This window comes from Haliotis asinina, chromosome 1, assembly GCF_037392515.1.
Source record: "Haliotis asinina isolate JCU_RB_2024 chromosome 1, JCU_Hal_asi_v2, whole genome shotgun sequence".
Classification (NCBI taxonomy): Eukaryota; Metazoa; Mollusca; class Gastropoda; order Lepetellida; family Haliotidae; genus Haliotis; species Haliotis asinina.
In genome coordinates, this window is record NC_090280.1 from 64321130 (window position 1) to 64348366 (window position 27237).

General features: G+C 40.5%; 1 protein-coding gene across 9 annotated transcripts in view; it reads right to left on the bottom strand.

Annotated features, from left to right (window-relative positions):
- LOC137295893 (uncharacterized) overlaps positions 1 to 27237 on the bottom strand; it is a 69236-nt gene that overhangs the window by 15428 nt on the left and 26571 nt on the right. For 5 of the 9 annotated variants that reach the window (XM_067827503.1, XM_067827530.1, XM_067827538.1 and 2 more), the window contains one exon: positions 11233 to 11270. The exons of 3 other annotated variants lie outside the window; for them this stretch is intronic. Coding sequence is in view for 1 of the 6 variants with exons in the window: in XM_067827464.1 (XP_067683565.1) it covers positions 904 to 1107 (204 nt within the window). In the remaining 5 variants the exon portion in view is untranslated. Of the gene's footprint in view, positions 1 to 903; positions 1108 to 11232; positions 11271 to 27237 lie in introns of those variants that run through there. One more of the 9 variants, XM_067827464.1, reaches the window with a different exon arrangement.

Here is a 27237-nt window from a genome sequence, read left to right on the forward strand (position 1 = left end):
TGTCTGAGGAGTACCACATAAATACATCAGCTGTAGGGTTTTGAAACTGTGCAATATGTCAAGCGCTGACCCGCACCGAGAGACTAGAATACTTGCAACTCAGTATGGTTTGGAGATATTTTACTGACTTTCAATTCGGTTCATATGGAGGCAAAAGCAGTGTCGATCAAATAGGATTTTTTTTCAAACAGTTGCAGGAACCGAAGACAAAAAATATTTCGGCAAGATTAATGTGCGTTGCAGGACATTTTGAAATATTTGATACAACCATATGTGACAATTTTACACAATTGACTACAACTGAAAATTATAAACGAGACTGTTTACTTACTGTCGTTTCTTTTACCCGTGGAAATTACATTTTGATATATTATTAAGTGCTGTGAAAGACTTACTTGACTGGCACCAGTCGCTGAACAACTGCATATTAAGGTCCAAAACACAAATGTATTTCCGTAGACAACGAATGACTATTTCTTGTTCATTTCATCCTCAGCGCAGTCAGACATAGGTGATGACTACTGTTCCCGGCCGTAAGATCATTTACAACTTGCAGTATACATAGATTTATACGCTAACGAAATATTCAATAAACTCCGAGTAAACAGTATGAAATATTTCGCAAAAGAAACATGTTGTTCTACATGTTGAAATATAGATACCCAAACTATAAAGTAAAAGGTGCCATTTCAACGTCAACACTGCGAAATCCCTCAACCAAAATCGAATTCAATAACAAAATACAACCAGATACCGCTTAAATAATATTTATCTAAGTCCTCATCTCCAAAAATACCTCCATGCGAAAAATAAAGCAAATGGTCCACACAAATATTTACCAATTTCAGTTAAGCAAATACGATCATTATCGCATAAAGTAATGCTAAAATAAATCCACCATACCCTGTGCCTCCCAAATCCACCATAGGTCTCCCTGATCCACCTAAATCCCTCCCGTCTTCTCCAAGTCTCCACCTGATCCCGGGGGCACTGCAGCATTCCCCTGGGTGGCGCGGATCTTCCTGGTGTGACAGTACTGCCCGACTGTGGCTCGGTCTTGTCACAGCGCGTGTGCAGCGTGTGTCTGTCTGAACGCAACCGAGGCATGCCTGTATACCATCGTACCTTGCTACCAACAGGTAATGTCAAGTTGAATTATTGATTTCCCATTCACGCTCACATACCTATCAAGTACTGTCACCGCACTATTAAAACGTCGCTACCAAACTTTAAGAGAGGTCTGTCCCCGAATTAATTAGCTTAGCAGTTGCAGAGACAAAAATGAAACAAGAACCTTTAAAAACGACAAGACGCGAAGCCCGGCGGCAAACAATCATAATATTAAAAACATACTTTTCAAGATTTGCGAAACTGTCACTAATTGTATACCTGTATGCGCATCATGTCTATTAAGGCTCCATCTAGCCCGAGAATGAGTTCAACGCATGGGTGTTTATGGATGGGCGATGAATCAATCAATGTGTGAATCAATGCACCCGACATTTCTGCAACTCGAGAGTTCTACATTTTCGCCCTGACATCTCTGAAAATTGTCAAGTTAAGACTGATTTTGTTAATGCATTTGTGTCCAACGCAGTGCTTATATTCATCGATGAATACATACGGGTATCTCAGACCCTTAATATTGCAGCATTTGCATTGATGCATTATAACAGTAAATCCACTGTTTATGTTGTCAGAACCTTATCTGTTTGCTTGTATGTCATCATGACATTCATATATTTCGGAGCGATATGTTGTAAGAATTTATTGTTTGTTGCTTGTGGGTTATCGTGACATAAAACAGATTAAACGACTGTATTGTATGAATCCAGAGCATTGTTGCTTTTGGTCATCATGAGTAAATGCGTATGATTTTATGCCGCTTTTAGCAACGTACCCGCAATACCACCGCCGGTGACACCAGAAATGGGCTTCTAGGTCACTATGACATATACAGTATTTGGAGGGTTATATTGTAAGAATTCAATGCATTGTTGTTTGTGTGTCACCGTGACATGAAGATAATCATTGGGTTTTGTAATTCAAAATGACTTGTATGGCATATTTCAGTTGAGATATTATACTTGTTGCTTTGTTATTTACGACCTATCGTGGCATTATAAAATAATTCTGATATGCATTATGCATGAACACAGACGTGTTGTTTTGATTTATCTATCGTGACATAAAACATTATATATATGTACATAATTCTGTATCACGTGTCGTTTTCTGTCGTATCTGGTTCTGGCCACTCTATGTTGCATCGTATCTCATTTCCCTTTCCTACTCATGTTTAGTCGTCATAATGCCAGATATTATCTGTGCGGTCCCGGCATTTATCTGCATCTATGCGAACTCCCGAACCTGCCTTTTGTGGGTATAGTTTCAAGCTTTAATCTGATCGGTTGCTCCGCTTCTGTTGGAAGGTCATGATTTCTATATCATGTAATCGTGAATGGCCTTTATTGCATTCGCTACCGCCACGAGCACAATAGACGTAGTCGCATGGTAATGGACCTAGTTAAAGACACAGTTTGTCTCCGATGTCATTGTTACTGTTACGCAGTCGCCAGACTTCAATGTTCAGACTGTGAATATTCACTAATAAAAAGAAAAGAAAGAAACTCACATGGAACATTCGCAGTGACGTTTCACTCACTTAATTAAATAACCTATGTCTTTTTCAACATGTGTTTTATATACCACCTATGAGCTGATTATTTTTTTTCCCCACAGAGATCGACTTATCTCTTTCCTTCACGGCAGATGGTATATGACGTCATAAACATTAAGAAGCGCGCAGACGGCCGACCTGAAACATCCGACTGCTTCAAACAGTACAAGAAACCTCCGTGGATCACGACCGTATGTCTGTCTGTAAATAGCCCGCTTTCAGCTCAGACTCGCCATGTCTCTTAGCGTTACTTGCCTGTTATATTGATCCTCCCAACTCGAACTAACTGGCCGCCTTCTGGTATCGCATCATGCCTATATATAGAATCGAAGCCATCCTTGAATATTCATCATTCCCTGGAAACGCGTGCGCAGTGAGCGCCCGATGGTTCAATGACCCCGACAGACTAGGTCGGAGTGCCCAGATGAGTTTAAGTCGATGCGAGGCAATATCGATCTCCGGCTGGCTTTTCCTGTCTTTTATATAAACCGATGTGGTTTACTCTCTATGATCATGTCATTTGACGACCACAGAGGATGACTGTAGTACGTCAAATACTGTGACAGCGAGCACGTCTATGGCTGAGACAGTGACTTCCACGTCGGCAGAAATATGTAATGTAGAATGCATAGGCAACAGCTTTATGCACTATACAGAAGGTCAGTGCTTTGGGAGGTTGAGGCTTGGGCGGGAAAGGAAGGGTCGATGCTGGAGGGGAAGGGGGCGGGTAGCTCAGGCACCCCAGGTGTTTCAATTCGCCTTACAAAGTTGCGACCATTGAGCATTTCAGAAACTTATGTAGATTCGATTCGAATCCAGGTTTGTGATGGGCATGTTTCCATGTCAGGGGTGGGGCTGGGGGGTGGTGACCTATAGCTGGTGTGTATTTGGAGTGGGGGTGGGGGGTGCGGGGTGAAGAGAGGTGAAAGATGGCTTTTTGGAGTTCTGGTGTCGTGTACAGTACCATGATATTGCTGAAATATTGCTAAACGCGGCGTACATTTAACTCAGTCATACAGCTATGCAGCAAATTATTATTTAAAAGACAAAACCTAGAAATATAAATATAATTAAGATTTGAATGGCAGAAGCATACTGAATGTTTTTGGTATTATTGTGTTCATTGATTACATAAGAAACACATGAGCGTTGTACAGCTGGATAATATTGGATATAGCTGGATAAAACACCACTTACAGGAACCGTCCATTGCACAACTCCGACACGACAACATCCACAGCTGGCATGACTTGGATCACTGAACCGCACAATCACAAAACACACGACTCATATTTTTAACAACTGATTTCAGCACTAGCAAAATCCTTTACAAATGATATTTTTGAATTAGTTCATCAAACCCTAGTTCGGATACAGGCTAACATTTGTGGTCATCAAAACAGAATACGTACGTAAAAGTAAGTCATAAGTGTTATTATCTAAAGCATCACATAAAGGTAATATAAAAAAAGCCCACACAAAAGACAGATATATTTATAACTGCAAGTTCAAAATGACATTTTGATTTAAAATATCAATATAAAACTGGCTATTGAATTAGGTGTGGATATAAATGTGCGACGTGATATAAACTTACGATGGCGTTTAGCAGCCACTGTAGTTGTATGAGTCCTACTACATTGGATTGGGATAACCTTAAAACCATAATCGCATCATTGCTGAAATCGGACACAATCCTGTGAAATCCGAATTAACGACCGAGTGGAGAGTTTAGTTTTATGCCGCACTCAACAATATTCCCGCTATATGGCGACGGTCTGTAAATAATCGAGTCTGGACCAGACAAGCAAGTGATCAACAGCATGAGCGTCGATCTACGCCAATAGGATACGATGATATGAGAACCACGTCCATGCGATGTCAAGCACGGGTTACCGAACACCAATTCCAGTCTGGATTTTCAGAGGTCTCATAACTATGAGATACTATCGAGTACGCTATTTCTAAAGAGCTTCATGCGATTGTTGCTCAGAAGCTTTCAAAATAATCTTTGGTAGACAAGAGCAGGCCATATGTAAATCTGGCGCGATAGTGACATAATTTATGTATGTTGTTTTCACCGTTTGCCTCGCGTATGTTTATAATGTGTGCAGTAATGTATGCAGGGTATTCAAACCCTTCCAGAAACATCCACTGTTTCACAGTTATTATTAATTAAAATTGATGTTGCAGTTCCCAATTTAGATTTTACCGCTTTGCCTTTGCGTGTGTTTATAACGTTATCAATAATGTACGCAGGATCCGCTTTACCTGCCCGAACACCGGCTGTTTCATGGTCATACAGAAAGACATACTTGTGTAGAATCGTCGTACTATCAACTATCATCTCTGCATTTGGTGTATCTTTCTTATGAAGAGGGATTTCTTTTCAGTGTCATTTTCCGTTTTCCGATTCCGAGACAGACGTCCTTGATTACAGGTTATAGGCACCGTGTCTTCTGACAATGGCTGTGACATGCATATCACCTTTACTGTTTATTGATTTTCCCTTGGTGTAATCACGATCACCGTTGCGTGCGTTGCAGTGCTTTTACCGCCGTGTCTGTCTACAGGGGACATTGACCCCAACGTGAGACTATCTGATCACAACACACAATGTGCGATGGAATCCGTTTCTATTGAATCTGATAAGTGGTTCAGGCCTTCGTGTAGTCAATGCCTATAAACACATTAGTATATAACACGCGTGTATCTATACCATCTGATATTCATATAGCGCAGTATAGGATATAGGATATTTACATAGCGCACATATCCACGCACTGGTACATGCTCAAGGCGCTGGTATTTTTTCCCCTCGACCACTGGATGTCAATCCCAACAACACATTTGCATTATGAATCTCAACTTCAAGGGGGATCATACAACTCTTGCAGCCACTAAGTGCATCTAGATATTGTGGCATTCTCATCCTAACGAGGTACCCATTCAGAGCTGAGTGGACTGGGACACATAGTCACAATACTTTGTCCAAGTTCACTGCATGTTACTTTACCCGCAACTAGGTGTTTGCACGTAATCACGTGGCCACCATCGGATTCGTGTGTTCTTTTGAGTGCACAGGGTTGTGTACTGTACACTAAGGACTGACCACGCAACGATAGTACATGCTCAAGCCGCTGGTATTTTTTCCCTTGGTCATTGAATGTCGTATTATCAATCTCTACTCCCTGGGGACCATAAAACTCTTGCAACCACTATAACAGGCTCATGCGATGTAAACATAGCTCCAGATTTTTTTTTAAAGCGTTTGATTCCTAAACGGAACGCAGGCTTTCATGTTTTATTTACACGTTCAAAATCACACGAAAAAGACTATGCCCTTATTAAAACCCAATGTGTATGCATTTTCAGGCCTAAGCAATGCCCATTCTGTTGAAAGACTAAATATGCTCATCATTTAAACAGTTTTTAACTAAAACATGTTCATGGTATATGCGTGTCTAGAAATTCAACATGATCGCACATCATGGTGGAGGTAAGTACATTATTAGTTTTGAGATAATAGTTTTCTATACCGGTGCTTTTTAATGACAAATGCAAAGATTGTTAAGTATTAAATTTGAAAATGACGGAGAAAAATATGCCTCTTTTTTCAAAATTAAAAACCGAAACTATTTCCAGTTCATTTTCGGTTTCTAATTAACTGATGGTATGTTGGTGCTAGTAATGTATGTTTTATTTAAACCGTTCATAAGTGAGTAGGTGAAGTACATTTTAGCGCTAAAGGAAGAACGTAGTTGAAAATTGGTTTTGCAGACAAATTATATTCGCTATGGTTATGTCACCAGATTGAAAACAGTGTCCGAAAAACTGCAAAAATTCAGTCCAAAACATGACTAATAGACGCAACGTTTGAAATTAACATCGACCCATAGGTCCGAGGCAGACTGAAAATCACTCGGACCCGCAGTTTTTGCCTTTGTTTTCTGCAGGTCCTTATATCGTAGCTAAAATATATAGGGTCTACAAATTGTGATCAGGATCAACAAGGTCATATTGATCTGGGTAATTAGGGCTCAGAACAAACCTGAATAGACGTGTGAAATCCTCTACCAAGGAATACATATTGTGTATGTTATTTTCAGCGGTTATCCAACATGTGTGTAGACTTTCTTCCAGCCATGAGTGTATTTTCGTTCAGGAGACTCATAAGGAAATGTCATCAAATACACATGAAATAAGCACTTACTGATAAGTTTTGGATAACCTATTCAAGTTAAATATTCAAAATCAAGAGGAGAAATAAATCACATGTCAGTGACTTTCCCCAGTTCAATATATTTTCCCCAGATAAATTCTTGATGTTATGATGACTAACATTATCTTTTTTCTCTCCTGTTACAGGAATGTCACTGGTTGTAGAATTACGTTTTAAAATAGAAGGTAATTGCATGCCATTTGTTTCACGCTGTGCTGCTTTAGTTGGTTGGTTGGTTGGTTGGTTGGTTGGTTAGTTAGTTAGTTTTGTTTTGTAATTTTGATTGTATTTCTGAATCCGCTACAGTTCAAAGTCAGGAGCCAGGGAACCGCTCAGTCAGAAGATAAGCAGCAGTCTAATGGGATACAGGTGTACAGGTTTACGAAACAAACCTTTCACTCACCCGACACACATGCACAAGATTATTTGTAATTAGCGCATAGATCAATTAAGAGTAAAATTAATTCAGTCGTCTTTAAATAAACTATCATCCTAGAACTATTTAGAATAAAATTCGACGTTGCAGCTTTTGTCAAACAAAATACATTTTACAACAGTATATCTCAATCTCCACTCACGTCTTAACTGAGCAATATTTGGTCAAGTAGAATTAAGCTTGCATTTGATATATTCTTAACAATACAACAGAATCAGTGAAAATATTTTTGTTACAGCCAAAATACTATCAGTTCCGAAGTGAGTTCACAAGATTAGATTAACCATAACAAAAGCTTTGCACAAATTCACATTCCCATTACAAGTAACAAATAGATTTTTTTCTTCATTACGGAATGTGCATAAATCGGAATCTTTTATTTTAATATTACAAAGAGAACACTCTGCAGTATCTTATGCTGCCTAACGTCATGTCTGCCTAACAGTGCGGGCAGCCGGTGTAATACTTGACAAAAACCGCTATGCATTGTAGTCATGAACGTAAATATCCTGAACATTCAGCTCGTGACACAAGATTACGAACATGTCACAATCACTTGACGCGGTGTTAACGTCAGAAATGGCACAGGATCAACTTGTTTTCGTTAATCAAATGTTGACTGATGGTAGGTCGATTCAGTGTACTTCAGCATAATTATTCATATGGTAACGTACAACAGGAACAAAAATATATTTCCCGTGGCATGATGGCACACATTAAATACACAGTGCCATTTAGAAAGTTGTCAGTGTTATGTTTGGGAGTACACTTTCTTAATTCAGTACAAAATCTGGTATTTGTGATGGGTTGAGTCCCATCTGGGATTCGAACCCAAAACCTCAGAGAGTCAGGCACCGAATCACAAGCGCACAAAGCGCACAAACCCACTCAGGCCTGGCACTTATACATCTGTTACATAACACACACTGTCAAAAAGAACATACCTAAAATAAATTTAGTTTTGATCACATTTTATACAGTGTATATATCAGTTTGTGGCTTGTCCATACGTCAGAGACTCGTGGAAAATATAAAGGACTATGGACTTTCTCCAAATGCTATCTCCCATAACCCTCTTGCCCGAAAAAAGTTGAGAAGGAATTGAGGATAAACAGAAGGATTCTTTTACCCATGTGTGTATGTATAATTGATTCCATTGCATTTTTCATTTGTAAATTTATCTGCCATGACACTCGCAATGGAATCATTGACGGGAATTTACCGTCAGCATCATTTTCACATTATTAAATGTACCGTTCCACAGAACGACTGCCGAGCCAACCGGAAAACATATTCCAAAATGTCTAATAGCCTTTCGAACAAACTGAAACGTGAACCCTAAAAGTGTAAATATTTAATATTTTGCAGTTGTAATCATCCAGTAAGCCATTTTAAAAGTAAAGTATTTATATGTTGAATGTCGTCTAGTTTTGTTCTTGTTTCTGGTGCCTGGTTTCATACATTCCAGGGAGGAAGACTAAATGACGACTTAATGTAACGGAAAACATGGGATTTGATCACTTACAATACAACATAACGGGGTTTCAAACATCGGCAGATATCGTTGACAGCTGACATTAAGGAAGCACACGAATAATCTGAGGGGGTGAAACTGTGTGGGGGTTGTCGTTGGAGTGAATATGGGGGTCAACTGTGGGGTTAATGTGGGTTCGGTATGAGTGTGTCGCTAGGGGAGCGTTGGAGTGTGGGTTTCATTGGGTGTGTCCCTGGGGGAGCGTTTGTGTGTGTGGGTTCAATGTGGGAGAACCGGAGTTGTGGGTATATGAGCATTTTTAGGGGGTGAGCGGTGGTATTAGGTGTGGGACAATGTGTGTGTGTGTGTGTGTGTGTGTGTGAGAGAGAGAGAGAGAGAGAGAGAGAGAGAGCGGGGGATATTAGTTGTGGGGTAACGTGTTATTTGGGGGATTGCGTGGGGCGGAGGTGTGTGTGTGTACGTGTTATTTTGGGGATTGCGTGGGGTGGAGGTGTGTGTGTGTGTGTGTGTGTGTGTGTGTGTGTACGTGTTATTTTGGGGATTGCGTGAGGTGGAGGTGTGTGTGTGTACGTGTTATTTGGGGGATTGCGTGGGGCGGAGGTGTGTGTGTGTACGTGTTATTTGGGGGACTGCGTGGGGCGGAGGTGTGTGTGTGTACGTGTTATTTTGGGGATTGCGTGGGGTGGAGGTGTGTGTGTGTGTGTGCGTGTTATTTGGGGAATTGCATGGGGTGGAGGTGTGTGTGTGTGCGTGCGTGTTATTTTGGGAATTGCGTGGGGTGGAGGTGTGTGTGTGTGTGTTCGTGTTATTTGGGGAATTGCATGGGGTGGAGGTGTGCGTGTGTGTGTGCGTGTTATTTTGGGGATTGCGTGGGGTGGAGAGGAGTGTGGTTGTAGTCGATTCTATGTTGGGATTAAGCTTTGTATGCGTTAGAGTAGATCAGTAGATTCACGAGAGCTTTTGCTAGACACAACACATTATCTCGGTATCTGCCTCAAAACCTGCTACACCCTTTTTTCTGTGAAATTAGATAGCATGATCTATTTCATTGCAGTATATTTTGTTCAGAAAATCCAATTTGTGCGGTGACGCCATCTGGTTGGTTACGAGAAGTAAGGGACATAAAAATGGCATAAAAAACACAGCGACAAGGATACATTATCTTCTGTGTCGAGGACATATTGAAAGTTGAAGCGACTTACAATAATACGACAGCGCTGCCGGCATAAGGTCACATTGGTATTCATGGATTAATACATTTGTCATATTCATACAGATGTCATATTCTTGTAGACGTCCATATTCCTATGGATACCATATTCTTGTATATACCCACATTCCTATAGATGTCATATTCCTATAGATGTCCTTATTCGTATAGATGTCAAATTCTCGTAGATGTCCATATTCCTATACAGGTCATATTCTTGTAGACACCCATATTCCCATAGATGTCAAATTCCTATAGATGTCCTCATTCGTATAGATGTTATATTCTTATAGATACCCTTATTTCTATAGCTACCCACATTCCTTTAGATGCCCTCATTCCTCAGATATTATTCAAGTTGTATGGGCAATGGTATTACACCGAGCACAAAGGACTGAAATCATGTGCTCTTTTTAAAGTCATATTTGTGCTAGAAATCATGCAAATAATGTCTTGAAGACACACATTTGATTTTCTAAATATTTAATTTACTAATGCTAACACAAAAATATGACAAACTATCTTGTTAACAGCCTCTTTTCATGATATGACTCATTATTCCTTTTCACTAAAACTCGCAACCCAACCATTGTTTTGTCATGAGTGAGAGAAGTTTTGAACTTGAGATGAAAAATATATTATTTGAGGACGTAACATATTTCCTCCTCCAAAAGAAGGAACGACAGGCCTTTATAACTGAAACTATTTGTGACATGATCGGATGGCAAGGTATTTTACTCCGAAGGAACATATTTGGTCCAGTGAGTACGTACAACCAGCGTTTTCTCATGAGGTCGGTGGGTTTTCATGGCGTAAATATTTTCTTTAATATCCAAGGGCCGTATTGATTTGAACTACTTGGTACATAATTTTAAAATTCATAGTTGCATGAGAATGGGTTTTGATACAAAAGAACGTATATTTCAGTGAGTACGCCTGACCATTGTTTTCTCATCCATGAGACCATTTACAGCAACGAAACGACAACCTCAACAGAATGATATCTTCTGGGAACTGTGGCCCATATAGACACATATGAAGGTTTATCTGGGGTAGGAAGGGTGTACTCGGTGTATCAAGCAGTCAGTGACCCGGGTCATGGAGGCCTAAATGTATAAACCACTACCGTGAGTGGAGACACGTAGTACCTCGTGATCCGGTGTTTCTTAAAACAAGCAGCAATACTTACGACGCGTGAAGATCGGGTTGGAACTGGTCCTCAGTAACCTGGAAGGGAAATTAGTCTCAGTTTTCCCGTAACAGATGGTGTCCGTTTTCAGGACGAGTAACAAACAGCCTACAGCTACTACGACAATAGCATATTGTTCTTTGTTTTACCTGTACCTAGTGGTGAAAGAACAGAATTGGTCATTAAATTGTTCAATAACAGGACATACGAATGCATGATAACCGTAAAGATCCAGGTTAGAATTGGTTTTCAGAAACCCGTGTTTGCCGGAAGAGGCGACTATCACACGTGTGTGTGTGCGTGTGCGTGTGTGTGTGTGCGTGCGTGTGAAAGAGTGTGTATGTGTGTGTAGGAGGGGGAAAGAGAGAGAGAGAGAGAGAGAGAGAGAGAGAGAGAGAGTTACCCCAACCGGTGGGTGTCCTCCACCGTTCTGTTGCTGGAATATTGCTATGTGCGGCGTATAACAAAGCTTACTCACAACTCTCAAGCATTTTTTTCCGAGGCGGACATCCATACACTTGCAGCCTTTATGTGCATCACTTCTAAATGACATTCAACGACCTTTCCACATATATTACTAAATGAATCGAAGTGGTACAGGTTATATACTTCATCAACTCAGAATCCGTACTTTACCAAACACCTCTCAACCAAGTAAAAGTTACCATATTTTCATAGTACTTAGTACCGTCATTGTTTTACTTGCTGACTTATCCTGAATGACAACCGGTGATCGACATTTTGTGAGCAACAGGTGTTGGTCTAAGAGTGAGTAAATACAATTTTGAAAGGAACAAGCTGACCCAATTAAATTGGGAAGGAACCCCAGGGAGACCAGAGATTCTGAACTCTTAGCATGGCAGGGGGGCAAGGCAGTAGAGAAACACTACGCTTCTGGGACTGTGAGACAATTTATCAGAGGAAATCTAGACTAAGTACATTCACCACAATAGTATTGCAGGGGAATGTGCATGGCAAGTAGGGAAATAATGCGGTTCAAGACTGTGAGACAAACTATCTGAGTAAATCTAGACTAAGTTCATTTACCTCAATAGCATTGCAGGGAGTGTTTGACAGTAAGGAAATAATGCCATTGAGGACTGTGAGACAGACTGTCTCAGTAAATCTGGGGTTAGGTCATAATGCTGGAAATTGATGAATACGACCTTAAACAACAAGGAAACCAACTAATACCAGACTATCTGCATGCCTTGTAGTCTGAACACGCACTACAAAACGTCCGCGTATAAGCCGGTCAAGTACATGCATATCTACTTGATGTATAGTGTATGCATAACCGTCGGCAACATATGCAGTATCATGTGAGCGTGCCGACCAGCTGCATAATATACACCACGGTCAGACTGACTTATGTGTTCGTTGACATCGCATTATTTCCCTACTGTCGGGTCTTTCCTGTAATGCTATAGCCGCAAATAAAGTCTGACAGTCCTTGAACCGCGTTATTTCCCAACTGCCTAGCCCTCCTTACAATGCTTTTGTCCTAAATGAAGAAGTCAAGATTTCATCACAGCCCCTGAACCTCATTATTTCACTACTACCTAGCCCTCCCTGCAATGGTTATGCCTTAAATGGCGAATTCCAAATTAACTCAAGTACTGCATCTCTGGTGTCCCCCGCTGTGGTATTGCCGGAATATTGCTGAAAGTGAAACCATACTCACTCACACACTCACTCACTCACTCACTCACCCAGGTACTGAATCTCATATCTCAGTGAATTATTTGTTTCTATCATAATCATAATCAGAGACTAAGTGTCAGTTTAGGTTCGGGGTCCGTCGGTCGTATCCGATCAGGTACACGCGTCACGCCAAAACGTCTCTTTGTTTTCACGTTGGCATCGGCAGGAATGGTAAGAGCAAAGGTAGACGAGCACAACTCTGATAAGGCTCACGGGTGACACGTGTATATGTAAATATCGCAGGTTATTGAAATATTGTGTATACATGCAAACATACAAACTGATTGAAGTGGCATACTACCAAACTTATACCACCATGAATAAATTATAGCTTGATAGTATGACATGATGATGTAGACAACATATAGTCGACATCCGTACATATTTGTATGGGTGGAATAAGCCGCAGCTGCGAACTGTGAGAGACGATCGTTGATCATTACATAACATGATAATAATCATGTATAGGTCCCATATCTGGGGACAGTGATATGAAATGGGACAACTGATATAATAAATGGTAAGTAAGGTTTTATGGAGCAGAAAGCTCAGATAAGTGCAAATATAAAAACAGGCGTCCTCAAAATTTCTGAAGTTGATCTAGTCTTGTAAATTACATTTAGCTAATGATGATAATAATAGAAAGGAACGTTACTACTATGTGTATTATTGTTTTCCGCAGATTTATTAACAGCAGTTGTCAGGAGGACAACAGCGACGTACTTCCTACATGAGACGAGTTTGTTTACTAGCGGTTACAACATAATCCGAAGAGGACCGCCTAGTCTTCCCACTCGCCTGTTTTCAAGGGACAATAACTATTTGTATACAATGTGTGTCGGCACTCGGGTTTGTCCTACTTGCTGTACACCCTTTCTAAATGCCCTACACAGCCGCGTGCGTTTCAAATATTCATGGACATGTATTGGATGTCGGTGTCACGGGCAGTGTCAATGTGACCTAGGTCATGTCAGCGTGACCTGTGATACGTGGCTGCATTCAAATCGATACGCATGTCTGTCATGCAGCTCACCTAACACTGTATTGTGGTGAACTTCAACCATGCGGTATTTACCTATTAAAAGGATCATTTTAGATTAAATAGTAACAACCGGACTCTGGATCATAATCGCGTGGGATGTTAAATATTCATTGCTGTTGATGATGAAATTCAATAGTACATAAAATAATTAACTGAAATAAGGTTAACAAGTGAAATATGGTCACTCATGATCAAAAACTCTGCAAGCTGTTTTACACTGTGTCAATAACATAATTTCACAAATGGTAATAACATTGAGAAAATACCACTGAAGAATAAATAACAATCGTCAAAAATACCTGAAAATGTCAGGATACGTCTACATTAAATATGAAACACTCATTTAACTATTTACATGTAAGAATATGAAGTAATGGTCTACAGTTCAATGTTACTTTCCCATAACAATTATCCGAGTTTTTTGGCCTGTTTTAGACTAGACTGAAAGGTGAAGTATTGAGCTGACCGATATTCTATAGGCGTTTGTATAGCGTTGCTAGGCCAGCCAGTGCACGGGATTCAAGTGCTTCATGGGAAAGCAGGATTTACGGGCGGCTAAAATCAATAACGTAAAGTACACAATGATCGGTTTGAGGTGGTACGCAACCTCTGGCTACTATAGCACTACATAAGTCCGATGAGCTAGACGTACTGATACGCGGAAACGTATAGCAATCACGCGGATTGACGATGTGGCTATACTTATTGATAAATCAGTAACCGTGTACAGAGCAAACTACTCGTCAAGACTAAACTTGATTGTGGAGTTCCACAAAGTGTTTGACGAGTAGTTTTCTTACTTAAAACCTACCTGTTCATTTGAAGAGTTGTAACAATAGAACAGTCTGTTTCAGTTGTGTAAGAAAATATACATCACAAAAAAAATGTTAAAATCTTACTTTTTTAAAATCTTGACACTTCAAAGCACAAGAAATGCCAAACAAACATTTAAAGTTTCATGACGAAAGCCTATACACTGTACAACTGCATTCTTCCTGATTGGCTGTAACCTGGGTCTAATTTTTTTAGGCTCTCATATCGCTAAGATACATACATTAACACTGACTTGCGACTTACAGCGCTAAGAGGGCTTCGAAAATCTAGGCTCTGAGTTCCTAAATCAAACGGGTGGTGGGGTAGCCAAGTGGTTACAGTGTTCGCTTGTCACACAGAGGACCGGGGTTCGATTCACAACATGGACACAATATGTCAAGCCCCTTTTTGGTGTCCCCAACCGTGATATAGATGGAATGTTTCTAAAAGCGGTGTCAAACTCACTCACTCACTCACTCACACTCCGCCATAATCCAATTGACCTAGTCCAGATTGATTGGGAAAATCTGCATTGTCTCAGCCCTTGACAATAAAAGAAACTAATCCTTGGTTCCAATTGTTTACTTACATATGGTGTAGACATCTGTTTAATACGGCAATATTTCTGGGTGTAAACGTCAGGCTTTGGATGGGGCAGTGGGTGGGTGACTGGTGGGGGTGTTAGAACAGGTCTTGGCGCTGTACGTCTAAACTACATTTACGAAAATACCAACTGATCTCATTTCAAGGATCAATCCCTCAACCGGTTAAATGTCGTGTTTTCATAAACAATTGAAAAGGGTTCGTTCTATATTGAGGATCATCTATACAATCTCTTGTACACAGACAGTAATTTGATAGGAACGATAAAAGACAAAATCGTCAGTGTGAAAGAGGCAAACAATGGCATATCACATTTTAACTGATTTCCGATAACCAAAACATGATAAAAAAACTTTTGATCGCCATGTGACTGATCCTTACAAGAATCGAAGAACACACTATGTCTAAGACACGAGAACTCACTATGTCTGAGACACGAGAACACACTGTGTCTAAGACACGAAAACTCACTGTGTCTAAGACACGAGAACTCACTATGTCTAAGACACGAGAACTCACTGTGTCTAAGACACGAGAACTCACTGTGTCTAAGACACGAGAACTCACTATGTCTAAGACACGAGAACTCACTGTGTCTAAGACACGAGAACACACTATGTCTAAGACACGAGAACTCACTATGTCTAAGACACGAGAACACACACGAGAACTCACTATGTCTAAGACACGAGAACTCACTATGTCTAAGACACGAGAACTCACTGTGTCTAAGACACGAGAACACACTATGTCTAAGACACGAGAACTCACTGTGTCTAAGACACGAGAACTCACTGTGTCTAAGACACGAGAACTCACTGTGTCTAAGACACGAGAACTCACTGTGTCTAAGACACGAGAACTCACTGTGTCTAGTAAACGATGAGTCAAATTAGTTTCATGACGCTGTTAGAAATATCACCGCTAGGACACCACAAATTGGCTCCACACATTGCACCTTTGTGGGGAATCGAACCCGGATCATCGGCGTGATGAGCGAACACTTTATCCACTACGCTACCCCTGCCGCCCATGTAGTACATAGAGATAGGTTATGTAGCTCACTTCGTGATCGTCGTTATCATGATCCACGCAGCAAAAAAGTGTGAAATAACGGTGGCTTAGAAGGGCGGCACTGGAGGCGTCACTGTCAAGAGTTCTGTTACTCAGGGGTAACCCAATGTTTATGATCGCTGGTACGAGCCCCAGATTTGTGTCCACACGAATCACGATAACATGGACAATGAATAAATACATCATAATTCATAATTTCAAAATTTACAAATATCCCTAAGTATTTTTGTCCTGTATACGTAGGATTATATGGACTCTCCCTGGAAAGATGGATGAACGATCAAAGACGTTTACGGTAATTGTATTTATTATTTTTATCTGCTGAACTATTTCCTTACATTGGTTAATACATTGAGGTGATACCACAGTGACACACACTGACACACATCTGCCGAGACACACAAACACAGACACACGAGTCTAACCAAACCAGTCTGCGATATAGTCATTGGCCCGCTAGTCCGTGGCTAGTAAAAATCAGTCGGGCACTGACGCGACTGGCTGGTGTATTTTCATGGGATCATTTGTTTATTATGGTATTTTACCTTTTTGTAATCTATTGCTTAGTTTCCACAAACACACGAAAACACACACAGAGCAACACACACACACACACACTGACTGAGGGACAAAAATTAACAGAGAGGTAAACACACAATCACACGCAAACAAACATACAGGCACACGCACACGCACACAATGGCAAAGAAACACATGCACACTACCATAAGGACACACACACCTGCGTATATAAGTGGCAACACGTAATCACGTTAAATACATACACACAAGTAAAACAAATAGCGATAATGCGATAATTTGGACTCTTTCTGTTGTCTTTCTCCTCTCTCACTCTTTCCCTCTCACCCTTCTGGGACTTCTCGAACACGCTCTTACAGATCCCACCGTCATAATAAGACATGTTAGTAAGGCAGGGTTTCAGGCCACCGAAGGCAACTTAAACTCTCACTTAAGAAGGTGTCCGGACGAAACCAGCACCTGTTCTTGCAGCTCAGTTGAGCAAAGAGTTCCGGATCCTGACACCTTCAGAGAATGCCTATCCTTGACCAAGATACGGAGCAACCAATAGCAGATCCGGCAACAACGAGCATATGCACGTTCGCAACGGTCTGTTTCAGTTAGCGGGTCACTCTAAACTGTCTAGGTATTTCTTATCGTCCTTCAACTGTCTAATTTTAGCACAGTCCTGTGTCTGGTGCATATACGTCATATATTTTGCGTAACGCTTTACAAAGCGAAAGAAACTAAATGCATGCTGCTTCTAATAAACAAACGCATTAAAACTCACTAAGTACATGGTGAAAAATGTACGGTAAACAGGTATCAAATTCCTTCCTCATCTATATATCATATATGCTCAGCCTAGATGTCACCATCACCCGGTAATCTTCAAAAGACTTGTTTTACAGTCACCGTTACGTGCAACACGCAAATTTTCATCAAAAGGAATATTGAAGTAAAAATGTTTTGATATATGCGAATGATGGATCTGTTTTACACAATCCTTAGTCTGTATATATGTATTTGTGTATAACCGAACTAGATATGTGTGTCAAGATGTGTGGGCAAGACACCGAAGGACGTTAAACAACCTCTTACAATAGGTTAGTGGTCTTGACAATGGGTGGGGCCAGTAGCTTATCCTGTATGTGTGTTTGACCTGAAATCTTGTATACAGTGAAACAGCGAATATGCGAGTGAGTATAGTATTACGCCGCACTCAGCAATATTCTAACTACGAGGCAGTGGTCTGTAAATAATCGACTCTGGACCAGGCAATCCATGCTCAACAAGTAATACGTCACATACTCGTGTCTGTTATGACATCTTGGAAAAAGTGTTTGTTGTTTAACGCCACAGAAAGCTATATTCCAGCTATATGGCAGCGGTATCTAAATAATCGAAGATGAAACCGACAGTCCAGTGAGTAACAACTCGAGCATCATCTACCCAACTGGGAACCGATGATATGTGTCAACCAAGCAGCGAGCCTGACCATCCGATCCCGGGAGTCGTCTCTTCCGACAAGGATGGGGTACTGAAGATCAACTCTGTCCACGATGTTCGGGGTTGACAGTTTGTAACTGGGTGACTGAGTGAGTAGATGGGCGGTTGGGGGAGGGGGAGTCTCCACACCGATAGTAAGGAGGGTGGTGTTATCAGTTGGTGGTTGGACGTGCTCTAGTGGAGGACGAAGCTTCACTCGAACAATGTCAATGCAAGGATATTCTTTACGACAATGTGCAGTCCTGCGTCTTGGGTTGCTCCACAACAAACGCCTATACCCATTAAAACGACAGGAATATCAATGAAAGGTACCACAGGCAAATAGTGTAATTAGAGTTGAATTGTAATCTGAGGGAAAACATGATCAACATGAGAAGCATCAATAAAGCATCTGCTGCTGTTGGAAACAGATGGCATGTCTCAACCATGCCAGTGAGCCTGACCACCCGATCTTCTTACTTACCTCTTATGACAAAGATTGGCTGATCAAGACCAATTCTAACTCGGGCATTGTCGGATCTGCACCACGAGGTCATCTTGTGAAATACGAACAAATTACAGTGATCGATATTGTAAGCATCGACTCCCTGCGTTTGATGACGATAGAAGAAATCAGCCAAGTCACTAAGCCTGAATTTAAATTATAATGTGTACAAGAATGACTTGTGTGATGTGAATAAGATATACCAGTTTAACAGAGACTAGAAGGAAATATCTGTACATTCTAAAAAGGAATTGAGGAATTGAATGTATCTGTATTGCCTCGCAGGTTTTATCCGTTGTTTTCATGTCAAAGCGCCACTGAGCAGCACTGGTTGGACATTAGGAATCCTTATAATTATTATTCTTGTTGTTCACACATATTTCATTTGACACGATCTGCGCACGTGTTAAGGTATTAATAAAACACCTTTGGATAAAACAAAGAGTCTTAATATGGGCTATGAATATAGGTTAATTTGGGGTTCAAACCAGGCGATCCTCCTAATCATTAGCACACGCCCTGGGTCACCTGTTCCTTTAAATTTCAGCGAATAACTCGGGTCACATCGTGTCCGCCTTGATGTTTGTCCAGGATCTCGACCAGGGACCCCTTTCCTCGCAGTGATCGTAGCGCTAAGATGACCGTAACTCCCATACAAAGACATACGACAGCCGTATCATAAAACCATTCCTTACAATACATTGTTCTAGCCTATGAATAGTAGTATTTATAGAATGTCCACCCGTCATCATACAACACGTGGAAGATGTCTGTTTAGAATAACAGTGTACACTGTGCTCGTCCTGAAACCCGCGATTACTGGTAATGTCGAGACAGCCAGCACTGACAACCACTTAAACACCCCGACTGTACTTAAGATGTGCAAAATTATCGTAGTCCGATCGGATTGTATCAATTATAATCTTTCTTTTTCCAAAGCTGTCATTTTCAGGTTTCCACAGTGAGATTGCCGTCACCATATTGTTTATGAAGACAACTCTGGTCATACCTTAGAAATATGAGGAGAGAGTTGTTTCCCTTGAAAGCAAATCAGTAACTATATTCTACATGGCTCTTGATATTGTGTAAACACTGATCCAATAGAAATTCTCAACGAATTCTGGTCAAACTATATTCAGGCTTAACGTGATTAATGTCTCACAGAGTCTACAAATACCAATAGTAAGTTGATGCAAAATCCTTTAGGCCAGTTCTGGAACCTGGGATTGAAACAACGGCCGCTTCCGTCACGTCCGTACACGCTAGGGAGGCAACTCTGAAAGCGACCTGCGTTCTGTCGTAAAGAGAACTGTTTCACCCCAATCCTACACATGTGAATAAACATGTGGTTGGCAACTTGAACCATTTGGTCTCACAATTTAGCAAATCAGATGATTGCTTTACTCAACAGCAGAATGGATGAGTAACGGGCGCCACTGTCCAATTGATTTTAAAAGTACATGCAAAGACCCACCACAGGAGAGGCATATATCAAAAGAATAGTAGTGAACTAGCACTTCTGTTCATGTGATAGTTCAAATACAACTTGAACGCCTACCAAATCGTTATTGCCAGAGAGCACATTTCAAGTTTAATAAAGAAAGAAGAAACTATGAAGAAATATATATAACTACTGAGAATATATATCATTGTGTATTGGTTTCAAGGTCCTGTTGATGCTCTGCACCACCTATCCATCGCCGACTGCTGTTCTCTGCATCCACGACAGTCAGACTAACATGGCGGGTGTGTAATATGAGCTATTAAAAAGCGAAATCTTAAAAAGAAATTTGAATCCATTACATCGTTATATCCCGGATGCCTTGAACCTTTCGTCTTATCGTGAACGTTTATACAGTGGATATCATGTTTAGGTATATGCATCCCAGTATGTTGTTAAAGGGATGCATCGTGCTACAGGAACATCACTAAAAAAATATAATGTGACAATACCACGCTAAAACCCTTCGTTAAACGGCAGAATATCAAAATAATACATTTCTTTTTAATTACATATTTTTTATTAGTATCGTTAGAGTTTCATGTAACTAAAAATCAGGTTTAGATCTCTTCTCTCTCTCTACATCTTCTAGGAAACTATCAGAAACTTTATTCAGTCAAATCAGAACCTGACGCTTTGGCTCGCAGGGGAGGTCGTATAGCAAAGATGTTCACTAGTCACGCTAAGAATGAGTGCCTCGCATGAAACGCAACGATTTTGTCCCACTCGGTATTATGTAGGAAATGTTGGCACATTAAACTCAGTAACCACACATTCCAGACCTAAACTCACCACCCACGGTACATTCCAGAACTAAACTCACCACCCACGGTACATTCCAGAACTGAACTAACCATCCACGGTACAATCTAGAACTACACTCACCACCCACAGTACATTCCTGAATTAAACTCTCCAAACACAGTGCATTCCAGAATTAAACACTCCAAACACGGTACATTCCAGAACTAAACTCTCCAAACACGGTACATTCCAGAATTAACCCCTCCAAACTAGGTACAATGCAGAATGAAACTCTCTAAACACGGTACATTTCAGAACTAAACCCTCCAAACATGGTACATTCCAGAATTAAACTCACCACCCACGGTACATTTCAGAACTAAACTCTCCATACACTGTACATTCCAGAAGAACTAAACTCACTCAGTACTAAGAACGTCAGAAGCGCACGTAAAGTCTCGCAGCCGGTAAACGGCACTCTGTCATAAAGCGCCTCCACATTTCACGATTTCTATTAATTCCCAGTGTCATTCGTTGCTTGGAAGCGAAAGAGACTGTGTGGTAGCATAGGAACGTTGATGGCACTCATGTCTGGGGTCAGGTGTGTGTGTGTACAGTGGGGGGTTGTACAGGGAGGCTGTGTGATTGGTATGTGTGTAACAGCAGTCATGACAGGTGTGTTTGTGTGTGTGCAGGGGTGAGGGGGTGTACGGTAGGGTGTATAGGGTGTACAGGGAGCCTGTGTGATAGGGTATATGTGTACAGCGGTCAGGTGTTTGTGTGTGTGTGTGTGTGTGTGTGCACGCGCGTAGTAGGGGTGTACAGGGAGACTGTGATATGGGGTGTGTATGCAGGGTTGAGGTGTGTGTGCAGGGGTGAAGTGTGTGTGTGTGCAGGGGTGAGGTAGGTGTGTGTGTACAGTAAAGGTATACAAGGAGACTGTGTGATTGGGGATGTGTGTAACAGTAGTCATGACAGGTGTGTGTTTGTGTGTGTGCAGGGGTGAAGGGATGGACGGTAGGGTGCACACGGAGCCTGTGTGATAGGGTATATGTGTACAGAGGTGAGGTGTGTGTGTGTGTGTGTGCGCGCGCGCAGTAGTGGTGTATAGGGAGACTGTGATATGGGATGCGTATACAGGGTTGAGATGTGTGCGTGTGTGTGTGTGGGGGGGGGGGGGTGAGAGTACAGGGATGAGGTGTGAGTGTATAGGGGTAAGGGTGTGTGTGTACAGAGATGAGGTGTGTGTGCAGTTAGGGTGTACTGTTAGACTGTGTGATATGGGTTGCGTACAGGGATGAGGAGCGTGTTTTTGTGTGCGTATGTTTACAGTAGGATGAACAGCGAGAATGTGATAGGGGATGTGTGTACAGGTGTGAGAGGGATGTGAGGGTTGAGATGTATGTGTGGGAGGGTGCGTGTATAGCGGGTCTGTGTGTGTACGTGGGTGAGATCTGTGTGTGAGGATGTGCGTACAGTAGGTCTGTGTGTGTACAGGGGTGAGAGCTCTGTGTGTGTGTGGGTGCGTGTATAGTGGGGTATGGTATACATGGATGAGAGCTGTGTGTGAGAGGGTGTGTACAGTGGGTCTGTGTGTGTACAGGGATGAGAGCTGTGTGTGTGGGTATGTGTGTGTACAGTGGATCTGTGTGTATACAGGGATGAGAGCTGTGTGTGTGAAGGTGGGTGTACTGTCAGTCTGTCTACAAGGGTGAGTGTACAATCGGTTTGTGAGTACGACGTGAGGCCGTGTCTGTGGATAGCACTATATGTACAGAGGGACTACATGTGCGGCACTCAAAATTTGTGTACAAAATTTATTCATATTACTCCACTGGCACTGAGTCTTAACGCCGTTCAGACCACCATTACGTTATAATGACGTACACCATTACAGAGACATTGAGCCTCAAATAACGAGACTCTGAGACTTTATTAATTCTGTATTGTACTGTCCAGACTACGGGTCATAACGGGACAGAAACAGCTCCTGGGGGACATCTTCACGACAATGTACTGCCCCTGGTCAGTAGACTAGGAAAAGAAATGACGTTTCCACTTTAATAGTATCGGTCAGCCGTAGCTTACCTCCAGGCAGCACGTTATGGATCATCGTATACACTTTAACAATAGATGCCATCACAGCCACGTTTAAAACAGTTGATAAGTGGCTAGTGGGCCCATACGGAGTCAGACCAGCCTGAAACTATTTTAGATCGGAAATATACACCTAGACACTGGAAGATAACCTAAATATGAACCCTTCTCAAGTCCGACATAATTTTGCAAGTCTAGATAGCCTCCGCACTGTGATCCACCTCCTTTTGATCTATTTTTTTAAATATCTGTTTTTAAACACGATCACTTCAATCATGGGACAGGCTGAAATTCTGGCTACAAACGTTCCGTTGTAACGATCTTGTCCTCTAAAAGTAGTGAGGAAGATACAATTCCAAGCTGAAATTTCGTTTCTCCTTTTGAGGAAACAGGCCTGGACTAAGTCTCTGAATATATAATGTTGATCATAACAAATAAACTCATTTAAATTGAAAAGGAGCCCAAGGGAGGCCAGGGATTCAGAATCTGAGAAGATCTAGACTTGCTTTAATTAGTGCTATAGCATTGCAGGGAGGACTAGGCATTAGGGAAAATAATGTGTTCCAGAGACCGTGAGACAAACGGAATAGGCCAGGCAATATAGTTTACATTCATACACAAAGACAAAAATTGTTTCGAGCTGTGTCGACCAACCCCTGTGTTCACTGATACGTGGCAAGTCTTCAAAGACAAGCGTCAAGACATAACAATAATCATAAACACTTACATCAGTACACGTATTGATGACGGTGGGCAAGTTTGTTTGTTTTGGGTTTGTTTTTTTGTTTGTGTGCTTGTTTGTTTGTTTATTTATTTAAACAGAAAGCAGCTCTGCTCTCTCGTTTCCATTTACTGACGTATAAAGCAACATATTCTAAGTGACAGATAAGAGGCACGTTAACATGAATACACTAGTCAGCCGACCGCATTTAGCGAGCAGGGTAACTCAAATGTGCATGTTGTTGTTTTGCTTTAAGATTAGATAGAAGGATTTTCGATAAGACTGCTGTTACCTTTATAGATTTGGTAGTTTCAAGACGGTGCGTAACCTCTGAACTCCTGGCCTAGGATATCAGATGTAAGTGTGATCAACTAGTATTGATCTGTTGGGGAAATTGCTTTCCCTTACAGTATGGGTATGGTATCTAACAATATGTGTGGAGCGTCTTACAATATTGGTTAAGTGCTTTATAGTATAGGTATAGTGCTTTACAATATAGGTATGGTGCTTTACAATATAGGTATAGTGCTTTACAGTATAGGTATAGTGCTTTACAATATAGGTATGGTGCTTTACAATATAGGTATAGTGCTTTACAATATAGGTATAGTGCTTTACAATATAGGTATGGTGCTTTACAATATAGGTATAGTGCTTTACAATATAGGTATGGTGCTTTACAATATAGGTATGGTGCTTTACAATATATGTATATTGCTTTACAATATAGGTATAGTGCTTTACAATATAAGTATAGTATCTTACAATATTGGTACATGTATAGTGTCTTACAGTATAGGTATAGTGTCACAAAACATAGGTATCATGTCATACAGCATAGGTATAGTGTCATACAAAATAGCTATTGTGCCTTACAGTACAGGCATAGGGTCATACAATCTAGGCATAGTGCTTCACGATTTAGGTATAGTGCTTTACAATACAGGTATAGTACCTTACAATGTAGTTTAGTGTCATACAATATAGGAATAGTGCTTTACAATATAGGTATAGTGTCTTCCAACATAGGTGTAGTGTCTTACAATATTGGTACATGCATAGTGTGTTACAGTATAGGTATAGTGTCATACAAATAGGTATAGTGCTTTACGATATAAGTATAATGTCTCACAATACAGGTAGAGTGCCTTACAATATATGTATAGTATCTTACAATATAGGCATATAGTGCTTCACAATACAATTACAGTGCTGTACAATGTAGGTATTTGGTATTACAATGTAGGCATTGTTTCTTACAACACTGGCATGGTGTCATGGTACTCCGAAGAATATTTTAAAAGCAGCAGCCTTTGACGAAGGTAAACACATATTTTTCCCTTAACTTTGCATGCAGTTTGTGTACCCGGGATGTTTGACCAAACAGAACAGAATTACAGAGAATCACAAAGTATGAGGAAATTCTTCTCCGTAGTGCTTTGGACCGAGTTATACGTCAGATTTACTATATGAAACATATTAAAGATTTTGAATAATTTTATGATTTATCCCGACTTTCGTGTTACTCATATAATATTGACCACGAGGTGTGTTTGACCCTTGCTCCGTCCACAGGAGCCACACATCATAAAGCGCTGTCCATCACACATTGATGAAATGAAATTTCCACCACACATTGATGACATTGAAATTTCATGAAATTACTGAAGAATATTCATTGTTGTTACACAAATGACGCAAAATGGCTGACCCTCTTAGTCATTTCATGAAACGGCTGAAATTTTTAGTCATTTCACAAAATGACTGATTTCACAATCCGACTGTAACATATACACCATCAACCATCCAAATGTGTCACAGCGTTTTATATCTTTTCTTATAGTACACATGAAGCATAACATTGGGGAATACAAACTGAGGAATTTCTATCTTCATTTTGCTACCGACGAACTTTTAATTTTGGGGAGACGAATATTTCCCATACAGCTGGTTTAGATAGATCATTCTTAGATAAATCGGGCTTTGATATATTCAGCCCTCTCGCATATGAATTGCAGAATATTGTTTTCGATACACGTGCCATACCTGATTTAGAACGGAGCGTCCTAAGCTTCATGGTGGAGATATTCTTCATTGTGATGCCTTGGGAAAGCGAAACTGTATGTTGTGTGAATAAATAAAAGTAGTACAAGGTGTAAATTGCATATTATGCACAACTGGCATTGTCATGTTGTCACGTCTCGTGTGTTGATTGTCCAGCGATGAATCGAAATGTCTATATTTACATTATAACATAGGCATTATAACTTATATAACAATAGTAGCGTTGATGGTCACAACTGAATCTTGATACGTATAGCGTTGTTCTTGCATTCACTTACAATAATAATCCTTACTCTATTACTCATAGATAATCGATTTAAAAATCGATTTAAAATAATACAGAATATTAGCATAATAACAATAATTGTGCTTTCATCACTTGATACATTTTCCTACCAGCGTTAAAAACACTTTGAATTTTGGAATAATGAAAACAAATTGCCGATATATGAAATATAGTAATCAGCTTTAGCTTTTAATGTGAAATACTTCTACATGTTATAGAGCCCATTACATGCCTATCAACACAATACATTGTTTACACATTTCCACCATGAACATCATATTGAGACTATGAATTTTAAAATGAAAAATGTTCTTGATACTTTATAAATATTATTTGAGGAAGGTATAGTGGCCTGCTTACACACACCCACGTATGTCAAATCTGCCTGGTGATAAAATGAAACAAGTTCGAGTGTCTGAATAGTTTTTCTCCATTTAGGAGCCAAATGTGCTGTTTCTTGGAAACATTTACCTCTACATAAATATGTACGCTGCTATTAAACATATGTGTGCATAATGAAGTTAATGCTGGAGCTTAAAACGCCATAAAATCCAATGCTCTCGTGTGATACACGCAGTCACTGGTTTTATAGGAGCCATGCGTCAAAGTCTGACATCATTCTGACTTCAAGCTAGACGCTTCAGCTACATATTTCATATCAGAGACATAAAATATGTATATCCTGGTACTATTCAGGTAAAATATATATTCTCACAAGATTACAGCTCCTATTCAGGCCCCCGTGGATATTTATATATTTTTTTAAATACATATTTTGTCTGGCAGTGATAACTGGTGTTTTAGGTTACATTAGAAATTTGGTGTTCATTTTTAAATTATTAAT